Source organism: Mus pahari, chromosome 7 (genome assembly GCF_900095145.1).
Source record: "Mus pahari chromosome 7, PAHARI_EIJ_v1.1, whole genome shotgun sequence".
Taxonomy (NCBI): Eukaryota; Metazoa; Chordata; class Mammalia; order Rodentia; family Muridae; genus Mus; species Mus pahari.
In genome coordinates this window covers 73,554,313-73,567,886 of record NC_034596.1, presented here as the reverse complement: position 1 = coordinate 73,567,886, position 13,574 = coordinate 73,554,313, and the positions used below count along the sequence as shown (strand labels likewise).

The 13,574-nt window shown below is 33.7% G+C and overlaps 1 protein-coding gene across 11 annotated transcripts in view; it reads right to left on the bottom strand.

Annotated features, from left to right (window-relative positions):
- The window catches only part of Gphn (gephyrin), a 418,076-nt gene that overhangs the window by 320,768 nt on the left and 83,734 nt on the right, over nucleotides 1-13,574 (bottom strand). For all 11 annotated transcript variants that reach the window (XM_021201556.2, XM_021201558.2, XM_029541198.1 and 8 more), the window contains exon 2: nucleotides 5,611-5,689. In XM_021201556.2, coding sequence (XP_021057215.1) covers nucleotides 5,611-5,689 — 79 coding nt within the window. The remainder of the gene's footprint in view (nucleotides 1-5,610; nucleotides 5,690-13,574) is intronic.

Below are 13,574 nucleotides of genomic sequence, written 5' to 3'. Positions count from 1 at the left end.
TCTCATGATGATGATAGAGGACATAAATAACTCCCTTAAAATTAAAAAAAAAAAAAAAAAAAAAACACAGGAGAACACAAGTAAACAGATAGAAGACCCTAAAGAGGAAACGCAAAAATCCCTTAAAGAATTACAGGAAAACACAACCAAAGGAATTGAACAAAACCATTCAGGATCTAAAAATGAAAATAGGAACAATAAAGAAATCACATAGGTAGACAACCCTGGAGATAGAAAACCTAGGAAAAAGATTAGGAATCATAGATGTAAGCATCACCTACAGAATACAAGAGATAGAAGAGAGAATCTCAGGTGCAGAAGATACCATAGAAAACATTGACACAACAGTCAAAGAAAATGAAAAGTCCAAAAAGCTCCTAACCCAAAACATCCAGGACATCCAGGACACAATGAGAAGACCAAACCTAAGGATAATAGTTATAGAAAAGAGTGAAGACTCCAAACTCAAAGGGCCAGTAAATATCTTCAACAAATATATAAAAAAGAAAACTTCCCTAACCTAAAGAAAGAGATGCACATGAACATACAAGAAGCCTACAGAATGCCAAATAAATTGGACCAGAAAAGAAATTATTCCTCTCACATAATATCAAAACACCAAATGCACTAAAGAAAGAAAGAATATTAAAAGCAGGAAGAGAAAAAATGTCAATTAACATATAAAGGAAGACCTATCAGAATTACACCAGACTTCTCACCAGAAACTATGAAAGCTAGAAGATCCTGGGCAGAACTCATACAGATCCTAAGAGATTATAAATGCCAGCCCAGACTACTCTACCCACCAAAACTCTTACTTACCATAGATAGAGAAACCAAGATATTCCATGACAAAACCAAATTTACACAATATCTTTCCAAAAATCCAGCCCTACAAAGGATAATAATGGGGAAACTCCAACACAAAGAGAGAAATTACACCCTAGAAAAAGTAAGAAAGTAATCCTCTAACAAACCTAAAAAAAGATAGCTGCAAGAACAGAATCCTAACTCTAACAACAAAAATAACAGGAATAACAATCACTATTCCTTAATATCTCTTAACAACAATGGACTCAATTCCCCAGTAAAAAGACATAGACGAAGAGAGTGGATATGTAAATGGGACCCAGCATTTTGCTGCATACAGGAAATGTACCCCAGTGTCAAAGACAAATACTACCTCAGAGTAAAGGGCTCGAAAAAATTTTTCCAAACAAAAGGTCCCCAAAACCAAGCTAAAGTAGCCACTCTAAAATCGGATAAAAGAGACTTGCAACCAAAAGTCATCAAAAACAGTAAGTCATACTCATCAAAGGGAAAATCTACCAAGAAGAACTTTCAATTCTGAAAATCTATGCCACAAATGCTAGGGTACCCACATTCATAAAAGAAACTTTACTAAATCTCAAAACACACATTGCACCTCACACAATAATAGTGGGAGACTTCAATACCCCACTCTCATAAATGAACAGATCATGGAAACAAAAACTAAACAGAGACACAGTGAAACTAACAGAAGTTATGAACCAAATGGCCTTACCAGGTATCTATAGAATACTTCATCCTAAAACAAAAGAATATACCTTCTTCTCAGCACCTCATGGTACCTTCTCCAAAACTGACCATATAGTGGATCACCAAACAAGCCTCAATAGATATAAGAATAAGAAGATTGAAATATTCCCATGCCTCCTATTAGATCACCATGGATTAAGGCTGATCTTCAATAGCTACAAAATCAACAGAAATTCCACATACACATGAACGCTGCACAATGCTCTACTCAATGATAACTTAGTCAAGGAAGAAATTAAGAAAAAATTAAAGACAATTTAGAATTTAATAAAAATGAAAGCACAACATACCCAAACTTATGGGATACAAAGAAAGCAGTGCTAAGAGGAAAACTCATAGCTCTGAGTGCCTCCAAAAAGAAACTGGAGAGACCCTACACTAGCAGCTTAACAGCACACCTGAAAGCTCCAGAACAAAAAGAAGCAAATACACCCAAGAGGAGTGGACGGCAGGAAATAATCAAACTCAGGGATGAATTCAACCAAGTAGAAACAAAAAGAAATATACAAAGAATCAACAAAACCAGGAACTGGTTCTTTGAGAATAATCAACAAGATAGATTAAACCCTTAGCCAGACTAACCAAAGGGCACAGAGACAGTAGCCAAATTAACCAAATCAGAAATGAAAAGGCAGACATAACAACAGAAAATGAAAAAAACTCAATTTTTTAAAAAAATTGATCCTACTATAAAAGCCTATATTCAACAAAATTGGAAAATCTGGATGAAATGGGTAATTTTCTAGACAGATACCAGGTACCAAAGTTAAACCAGGATCAGATAAACCATCTATACAGTCCCATAACCCCTAAACAAATAGAAGTAGTCATTAAAAGCCTCCCAACCAAAAAAAAAAANNNCTATATTCAACAAAATTGGAAAATCTGGATGAAATGGGTAATTTTCTAGACAGATACCAGGTACCAAAGTTAAACCAGGATCTGATAAACCATCTATCCAGTCCCACAAACCCTAAACAAAAAGAAATAGACAAAAAAAAAAAAAAAAAAAGGCCAAGACCAGAGGGGTTTAGTACAGAATTCTATCAGACCTTCAAGAAGACCTAATACCAATACTCTTCAAACTATTCACAATTCATTCTATAAAACCAAAATTACACTCATACCTGAAACAAAATGACCCAACAAAGAAATAGAACTTCAGACCAATTTCAATTATAAATATTGATGTAAAAATACTCAATAAAATTCTTGCAAACTGAATTCAAGAACACATCAAAATGATCATCCAACATTATCAAGTAGTCTTCATCCCACGGATGCAGGGACAGTACAATATACAGAAATCCATCAACGTTATCCACTATATTAACAAACTCAACCGCCCCAATGAACAAACAAAAAACACATGATCATTTCATCATATGCTGAAAAAGCACTTGACAAAATTCAACACCCCTTCATGATAAAAGTCTTGTAAAGATCAGGAATTCAAGGCCCATAACTAAACATAGTAAAAGCAATACACAGCAAAACACTAGCCAACATCAAACTAAATGGAGAGAAACTTGAATCAAACCCACTTAAAATCAGGGACTACTCAAGGCTGCCCACTCTCTTCCTACCTATTCAATATAGTACTGGAAGTCCTAGCCAGAGCAATTAGACAAGAAAAGGAGGTCAAAGGGATACAAATTGGAAAGGAAGAAGTCAAAATATCACTATTTACAGATGATATGATAGTANACTTAAGTGACCCCAAAAATTCCACCAGAGAACTCCTAAACCTGATAAACAACTTCAGCAAAGTGGCTGGATATAAAATTAACTGAAACAAATTGGTAGCCTTCCTATACTCAAAGGATAAAAAGGCTAACAAAGAAATTAGGGAAACAAAACCCTTCACAATAGTCACAAATAATATAAAATAACTTGGTGTGTATTTTGGTGCAACCAAGTAAATAAAAGATATCTATATGACCTGAACTTCAAGTCTCTGAAGAAAGAAATCGAAGATCTCAGCAGATGAAAAGATCTCCAAGGCTCATGAATTGGCAGGATTAATATAGTAAAAATGGCCATATTGCCAAAAGCAATCTACAGATACAATGTAATCTCCATCAAAATTCCAACTCAATTCTTCATAGAGTTAGAAAGAGTAATTTGCAAATGCATATGGTCCCCAATTGAGGGGTTAGAGAAAGGACTGAAGGAACTAAAGGGGTTTGCAACTTCATAAGAATAACAACAATATCAACCAACCAAATCCCCCAGAGCTCTCAGGGACTAAACCACTAACCGAAGAATACACATGGAGGGACCTATGGCTCCAGCTGCATATGTAGCACAGGATGGCCTTATCTGGCATCAATGGAAGGAGAAACCATTGATGAGCATTCCTGGGAAGGCTCAATGCCCCAGTATAGGGGAATGCCAGGGCGGGGAGATGGGACTGGGTGAGTGAGTGGGGTAGCACCCTCATAGAAGCAGGGTGGGATAGGGTTTTCTGGTGGGGGAACTGGGAAAGTGGATAACATTTGAAACATAAATAAATAAAACATTTAATTAAACAAAAAACAATATGTATTACTCTATTTAAAGAGAGAAAAAGTTAAATTATTTCCCATGTAGTATAATTTCTTAATTGACTGAAAATAATTTACGTGCAGATATGTTATTAATTGAAATATAACATCAAACTAAACTTAGCCATTTCACAGGATTGAGACACTAAAAATAAAAAGGCCTTATCACATAACAGAAATTGACAAATTATACATACAGCAGAGTATATAACATTAATTTTTTCCTCAGAAATAGAAGGCAAACTATGAAAATATTTATTTATTTAGAAATTCAGTATGCATGCAAATTAGTTATTCAAACAGATACATTAATCAGCTAAAATAAGTGTCTAATCCTCCTTGGCTTTACTTTTAACACCTACAAAATGGAGATACACAAAAATCACCCAGAGAAAAAGAGACTATTAGATATCACCTCATCTTAATCTTACCACAAGTCAAACTTTGCTCCCATGAATGGAAGTTAGAAACAAGACAAAATAATCCTGCCAGGTTTGGGATGTGATCATATTTCTTTTGTACAATGGCATCCCTTCTTGACCATGTTCAAACAATAGTTCATCCAGTTCAGTGTAGTCCTGTAATTTGTTATAGTGAAATGGATGTAAAATTGTGGACACATTATATATGTCTCGATAATTACAGGGTACTATCACATTAAATCTATAGTATGAAATTGTCTCTTTGGGTTCTGCTTTTTTGAACCTATTGATAGATGAACATAAAATTCAAAAATGTAATGAAATTAAGAAATAATTACATATTATAAATATTATAATAAAATATATGCTTATAAGAAATGGAATTGATATGCAAAGCAAACAACAAATAACAATTTAAAGAACAGGAAGGAACATAGTGGGTTGTGATCCATGATACTTTGGAGGCAGAGGCAGGAAGATCATGATTTGGAGGCAGGCTCAGACTATAGAATGACTTGCAAGCATCTCAACAAACAAAAATAAATTAAAAAAGTACTAAAAGCCACAAAACTCCAAACTTGCTATGGTATGCAGTTTTCTAATATGGAAGGTTAAATGTGGTCTAATACATTTACATATATATATATAGTTATTACAAATATTTAAGAATTTTAAAGAATAAATAATTACTATAAATGAGATATTCAAGAAACTTAAAATAGATGTAAGCAGATTTACATTCATCTCCACAAACAAATCAATTAGTAAGTAATTCCTTTGACCACTATCTACTCCCACACTGCTGTTACCAGTTATGAGTATTTTGAAAGTCAATCTTTCAGAATGACACCATCTTTCCTAAAGTTTGCTAAAGTTTTTCATATAAATATAAATATATATGATATATATATGATATATATATATATATATATATGTTGCATTAGATTTCACTATATGTAACATTATCAGAAAAAGTTAAAATTAGTTGTGAAAACTATTTTTTAAATAAACACAAAAATAAAATTTTAAATTATACTTGGTGATGGAAACCAAATACTCACAAAGAAGGATCTTGGACAAGATCTTTTAGATTTATTCCACTGCGGTCTTCTGCAAGATTCCTGAAGCAGCTATCACTCACTAAACAAGAAAAGAGGAAAGAAAAATTAATTTTTGATTATGTTTCACTATAGTTAGTTTTGGCTAAATGTAATTTTAAATAAAATTCATCCTTCATATTTCTTTCCTAAATATCAGCATTAAATTTTTTGCATGTTAACTTGAGGAAAAATATGTTAATAATCAGCAGCATTTCAATAAAGCCAACATCTCAATGACAAGTAGCTAATTAAAACAGTAACCTTATATAAATGTAACATATAAAGGAATTAAAATGAAGAAATTCTGTTCTTACTTCTAGAAGATTAATGACACACAGTGGCAAGGCCCTGGTATCACAATACCTAATATAAAAGAGACAATCAACACTGCTATCCCTGATATCACATTTGTTTGAAATAGCAGAGATCAATGAAAATAAAAAGAATAAAATGTACTAGTAGAATAGAAATAGCTTCTCTGGTAATTTCAATGTGCTGATTTCTTTTTTTATTTCTAAGAGTTTTACCATTTATATGGGCAGCAAATCAAGAGATGATTTGGGAAAAGGAAAACCATAACAGCTCTTGACAGAGGCCAGGTGGACAGACTGAAAGCTGTAACAGTTCAAACAAATGAGTTTTGGAGGACAATTGGCTTCTCCTCTGATTAATTTAGAATTAAAGAAATAGCACTTGTATTTCCTTATTTTCTGTACCACCCCATGGGTAATACTTAAATATAATAACTTACAAGTATGAGATGGAACATAAAGTTTCAACAACAATAAAGAGAAAAAACAAAAATAACATAGAAGATAAAATTTACTTTTTAAACACGAGTCTAAAAAGTAAAACAACTATTTAACATAAGGCAAAGAAAATTTTCACCATAGTCTAAAATGGAAAAGTTAAAAGAGAATTAAAATCTACCAAAGAAAATTATATGATTTTAGAAATAATATGTATAATATGTGAAATTAAGTAGTTGGTAGGTTTCATATCTACAAAACCTAACATTATTGAACTTAAAAGTCAGCGGACAAATGTCTAAATGAAAAAGAACAAAGAAGGGATGAAAAGAACAAAGCATACGTTATACAGGAATCAAACAGTGAGAGGAAAACAGTCAAGAAGAGAGGAAACACAATACTCTTAGAAGAATTAAAAACTTCAGAAAATACCTAAAAATTGATTCAAAAGACTAAGTAGACTTAGAAGGAGTAGCAAATGCCACACACAAAACAAGTGAGAGAGATCTACAATGAGTAGTAAGAACTCCATGGGGACTAGACAGGGTGACCACAGGGTATTTATGAATAACAAAATGAAGAAATTGGATAAACAACATCTTAAGTAAACAGATTTTAAATCAAGTATGTGCCATTATGCCTGGTTATATTATTTTTTATAAAGCCAGTGTGGTAAGATGATATTTCATTTATATTTCCAACATGTGGTTCATGCTACTGAGCATTTTCCATGAATTTGTTCTCCTTTTAAGAAATATTTATTCATATTTGTCCTTCTTATTTTGTATGGGTAGAGTAGGGGAGGCACATATCACATATGACCTGGTCAGAGAGTAATTTGCCAGATTGCATTCTCTTTTTAAACTATGTAGGTTCTGGAAATCAAACTCAGGTCACTGACATGGTAGCCAGCACCTCTATACACTGAGATACTTCACCAGCCCTATTTATCATTGTTAAATAGATTATCACAGGGAGCTGTCATTGTAATGTTAAGTATCTCTTATTATTCTAAATATCTTCTAAATAATTAAAATGATTAATACAATGAGACAACAAATTGGGTAAATTATATAGATGTTTATACACATTTAAAATCTTTGTGTATGTGTAACTGTGTGGTATAGGCATATGTGCTTGTGTGTATGTGCATATGTGTACATATATATGTAGATGGTCTTTACTTTGCATTTAGCGGTCAGAGGTCAATATCTGTGTATTCTTTTAATACTCTCAGCCTTACCTATTTTTTGTTTTGGTTTGTTTTATGCTTTTTGAGACAGGCTTTCTCTGGGTAGCTCTGGCTGTCCTGGGACCAGGAACTCAGAGATCCACCTGCTGCTACTCCCAAGAGCTAGGGTAAAGGTGTGCTAGACTAGTGGGCAAGCACTTTTCTCTGCCTCCAAGGAGCTGAAATACAGACACATGTAACCGTGTCTTGCTCTTTAAATGAGTGCCTGGGGATACAAATGAAGACTCACATTCATGAGTGGCAAGTATTGTACCAACTGTCTTGGGGTTTCTACTACCATGACAAAAACTAACTTGGGGAGAAAAGTTTGCTTCATCTTTTGTGTCCACAACACAATCCACCACAGAAAAATAAGAGCAGAAGTCTTGAATCAAAAACTAATGCTGAGACCATGAACCTACTCACTGGCTTGTAGAGGAATTTTAATGTAGCAACATGGCTACTTTGGCAAGGTATCACATCCACAGACCTTGTAGGTCTATGTGATCCAGCCAAATTGACACACCTTTTATCCTTCTGGCTGGAATACAGACATATCTTTAGTATACACCTTAGTCCCAAACAATAAAGGTAAAGTTAGTCTGTAGATGGAAGCAGCCATCTTCGAAAGGGACTTCTAATGGAGGGAAGACAAAGTGATGAATCAGAAATATTTGACAGAATGAGATATATGTTCAACACACAAGAGAAAAATCACAGGAAAGAGAGGCAACTAAGAGGGCAGTGAGTTCAACTAGTTCAGTGCAGGTCAGCAGAGGCAGTTGGAATCAGAGAATAAGAAGCCAAAAAATTAGAACAAATTGCCAGGGTTAGTTTGAGGCCAAGCAGAGCAATTCAGTGAGAAGCTGAATCAGTCAGCTTAGAGAGGAGTGTGAGCCAGAACAGCTGAGTTGAACCAGCAAGCTAGAGTTCAGAAAGAACTAGAAAGCATGAGCTTATTGAGCAATAAGCCTCCAAGATGACAATTACATCAGATGAATAAAAGTTACTTTTACACTGGCTGGCTCTCCAAGGCTTGCTCAGCCTGCTTTCTTATAACAACCAGGACCACAGTGAACCACTACCACAGTGAACTTTCCCCACCACATAAGTGATTAATAAAAAAAATATACCATAGGCTGCCCATAGACCAATCTGGTAGGGACATCTTTTTTTTTAAAATTAAGTTCCCTCTTCCCAAATGACTCTAGCGTGTGTCAACTTGGCATTAAAGAAGCCAGAACATCAATTGTGCTATTATCTCAGAACATGTATTATTAACCCATAAAAAGGGATTTCTAGTTTAATTTTGAATGTGTTAGGTATCTCCGGAGTTGGGAAAAGTTTTCTTAATATTATCTAGGTTGTTTTTTACTCCATTAATTGTATGCTTAGGAAGAAGTGTTTTTGTTGTTGTTGTTTTGATCCTGATACTATTCCATTTACCAATTTTTGCTTTTGTTTCTTGTACTTTGGGGGACCTATGCAGGGAATCATTCACCTGTACAAATATCTTAAAGTATTTCCCTGTTTTTTACCTGAAATTCCAGCATTTCAAGTCTTAAATGCACACTTTTAGTCCACCTTGCTAGACTTCTGGACAAGTGAAAGCTAGTAGTTAAGTTCAGTCTCCTGCATCTGGCCATCCAGTTTCCCCAACAAGATTCATGGAAAACATACTTTCTCTAATGTATGTCTTAGAACATTTGTCCATCATCAGTTAAGTGTAAAGGCATTTCTGAGATCTCTTGGTCAACATTCCATATAAAATTTAAAGGCTATAATCTCCATCTAAAACAAAAAAATTCTTTCATTGTCAGTTAACTTACACATTGTTTTGCTACCAACTTTCTGGTATCTCATCCCTCATGGGTCATCTATGTATTTTATCAGCTACTAATGGATGTATCATAAATTCCAAAAATATGTTTAGAAATTTGTTTTGTTAGCTTTTGCTTATACAAATTTTTGTTTTACACATTTGAAAACATTCTTAATTTGTGATATTCATTTGATTGTGATAAATTCCTGGAACATTGACGATTTATTATTACAAAAATCCAACTTTCATATCTGGTCTTAATTCAAATGCTACTTTGTTGACAATTAGTATAGCTTCACAAATTTTCATTTACATGTTAACATGTTACATTTTCTTCAATGATCTCTTAGTCTTTATGTTTAAGATATGTCTCTTGAATGAAGCATAAAATGGGACTGTTTTGTCTAGTTTTATATAGTCTGACACAGTGATTTAGCTGGAATATTTAATGCAATTCAATATTATCAGGACAAAAAATAGAAAGATCAAGCCTTATACAATTCGCAACCTAGGCTAAAAATCAGTTCTAAAGTAAATTCTGTTGCAGAATAGTAATATGCATATTTTATCTTCATTTTTTAAATTTTATTTATTTCATTTATATGAATACACTGTACTGTCCTCAGACACACCAGAAGAGGGCATTGGATCCCATTACAGATGGTTGTGAGCCACCATGTGGTTGCTTGGAATTGAACTCAAGACCTCTGGAAGAGCAAGCAGTCAGTGCTCTTAACTGCTGAGCTATCTCTCCAGCCCTCTTCTTCATTTTTATTGTTATAGGAAGAAATGTTTATTTTCCAACAGATGCTCTGTTCTACTTAAAAACAAATTCTACACTTGTAGCTCTTTATATACTAAATGCAAGGTAGCATTTAAGATCAAACAGTCTCTGGATAATCTGAAACCTAAATACAATAGGCAACATCATTTGAAACTTTATGGTATAAAAAGACAATGGTATACTTGAAAAAAATATCCAAAAAGATAAGAATATTGAAAAGTAATTAATATAATTTTAAATTCATTTGTACTATGACTTAAGAAAAATACTATTATAAATGCTTTCCCCTTTCTTGTGCCACATATAACTATCATGCATTCACCTCAATTCAGGAATAAGCACAACAATGCGTGATCCATTCTATCTCCATAGAACACCGTTTCTCAACCTCTGGGTCACTACCACTTTGGGCATAGAATGACCCTTTCACAGGAATTACCTAACACCATTGGGAAGCACAGATATTTGCACTATAATTCATAACAGTAGGAATTACACTTATGAAGTAGCAATGCAAATAACTTTATGGTTGGGTTTGCTACAATACGAGGAACTGTATTAAAGGGATTCAGCATTAGGAAAATTGAGAATCACTATCTCAGTGTTTCATATCCTTTCTCATTAATGCCTTACTGAAATTGTAGTCATCCATAATACTGAGTAAATTTATACTTCTGATCTTATATTCTAAAAGGTGTTTGCCTAATCACGAGTAAAGGTACAAAGCTGCCTTTCTAAACAAAAATAAAATGAGTATTAATTACTCTTTTGTATAAAATTTCTCCATTGGCACATCGTGAATAAATTTAAATATTAGGTTATATATTACAAATTGAGTATCAAAATTATTCAAATTTTATTTCATTATTGAATATTGTCTTATTCAAACATAAGATAACTTTATACCAATGAGATGCAGATATTATATTATTTGAATAATATCATTTGTATTGTTCTGGTGAAATATCTGAAGAAACAATTTAAAGGAAGATTTACTTCATCTCATGATTTCCAGGATTACAATTAACTATGGCAAAGCATATAGAAATCAGAAAGCAAAGAGGATGTGAAGACATGATGGCAGGTGTGTGGCTGCACTTGTCCACTTTCTCTTATGCTGGAGACTGAAGGCAGGAGTGCATTTGTACTCCACCAACTAGGCTCTTTCTTCAGCACCTTTAAAGATTTCACTTCTCATGTCACTAAGCATGAGCAGATTCTTTACATTTCATGATGGGTCTACAGTGACCATGCATACATCACCATAATTACCCACCATTCTTTTATTAAACCACCTATTTACAAACTCTTCAAACTCCATGGATCCAATGAAAAACAGAAAGAAACATAACACCCCAAAATATTCAAGTCTATTTAGAATATCATACATAAAAAATGCATCAGGTTTCATTCATTTCTTCTCTTTTCCATTTCTAGTATCATCCTTTTTTTTTCCCTAGCACCAAAGATGCCTACCAGAAGTATCCTTCATTTGGAAGCAAACTATGCTTTCCTCTAATCACCATCAATTTTTAACTCTCTTGACATGTTAAAAAAAATAACCTTAATTGTCACAGTTAATATTCAAGAAAAAATAAACATGGTTAAATAATGTTACTTAATTTTCTTACAAATTGATTAAGCCACTTAGACAGGAAAGCAGAAAAAATATTTCAAATTACTTAAAAACAGAATATAAGAAGATGGAGTATAATTATTCTGCAAAGACAGTAGAAGCAAATGGCTGGGTGTGTGATGTGCTGCTTGTTTTACTGTATGTGCTGATACCTGATCTCCACTGTTTGCTCTCTAGCTGCATCACCCTTCTGTTACCACCTAGACATCAGACTTCAAACTTTGCTCCAGGAGAACACAATATCTTTTAGAGAAAAGATAGATAATAGTGTAAACATCAAATTTTTTATTTGGATGTTCAGCACAAGATAAACTTAACCAAATGAGTTTTTTTATTGGAAAGAGGTAGATCAAAAGGCAATTATAGGACATCCTAAATTAAAACTATAAACTGATAGGAAAAAACTATCAATAGTTAGAAACATATCACCACTAGAAAAAAGGTAGAAAAAGATAGCACGCTCTTGCTCCCTCCTACTCTCTTGTTCTTTCTCTGCTTCCTTCCCCCTCTCCCCCCTAGTGCCCATGGCTGGCCTCCACTCCTCTACTCCTTTACTTCTCTCTCCTTCCCCCCCCCATCTCTCTCTCTCTCTCTCTCTCTCTCTCTCTCTCTCTCTCTCTCTCTCTCTCTNCCTCTACTACTATCTCAACTCCCCTCCCCATACCCTTAATGAACTCTATACTATACAAAAAACAAAAACAAACAAACAAATGCCAGGCATGGTGGTGCACGCCTTTAATCCCAGCACTCGGGAGGCAGAGGCAAGCGAATTTCTGAGTTCGAGGCCAGCCTGGTTTAAAAAGTGAGTTCCAGGACAGCCAGGGCTACACAGAGAAACCCTGTCTCGGAAAAACAAAAACAAAAACAAAAACAAAAACAAAAACAAACAAACAAACAAAAAAACCGAAAAAGCAAAAAAAACAAAAAACAGAAAAAAGCAAAAACAAAAGATAGCATAAAGAACTGGAGCTTCATTTTTAAACAATATTTATAGATATCAAAACTGCAAATATACAAATGATAGTATCACATTATTAATACTTTAATTCCAATATACTAAATCTTATGAAAATTTCAATGCATTGTTGTTGAAGATATAAAATGATATTACTATGTGAAGAATAATATTATGAAGCGAGTAAAACTGAAAATAAATGTTTGTTTGCCAACAACTGGGCACCTAAATACATACCCTAAGGAAATTGTTACATATACATAACTCTTTGAAGAATTACTTACAATGGTGTACAATTTAGGACTAACAATAGTAAAATTAATTAATTATTCTGAAGGTAGGCTGTGTGGCATACATAATTCTAGCACAGAGAAGAAGCAGGAGGCAGGGGGACTGGAATTCAAAGTCATCTGATGTTATATATCCAGCAACTACTAGCCTAGCCTAAGCTATACCAAAACAAAAATCAATTAAGTAAATGCAAGTGTAATAAAATACTTGATGGAGTTTCAATGAAGGATTAGATCTATCAATATGGATGAGTCATATGGACAAAGTTGACAGAAACATTTCAGTATGAAATTATTTAAACAATATAATACATATTTTAAGTTTTGCTTTTTTTAAAATTATGACATAATTACATCATGCCCCTCCTATCCCATTCCCTTTCCTTCCTCCAATTCCTTCTATGTTCCTCTTTATGTCAGCTCCCTTTCCAATTTCTGGTTTCCCCCCTTTTAAATTG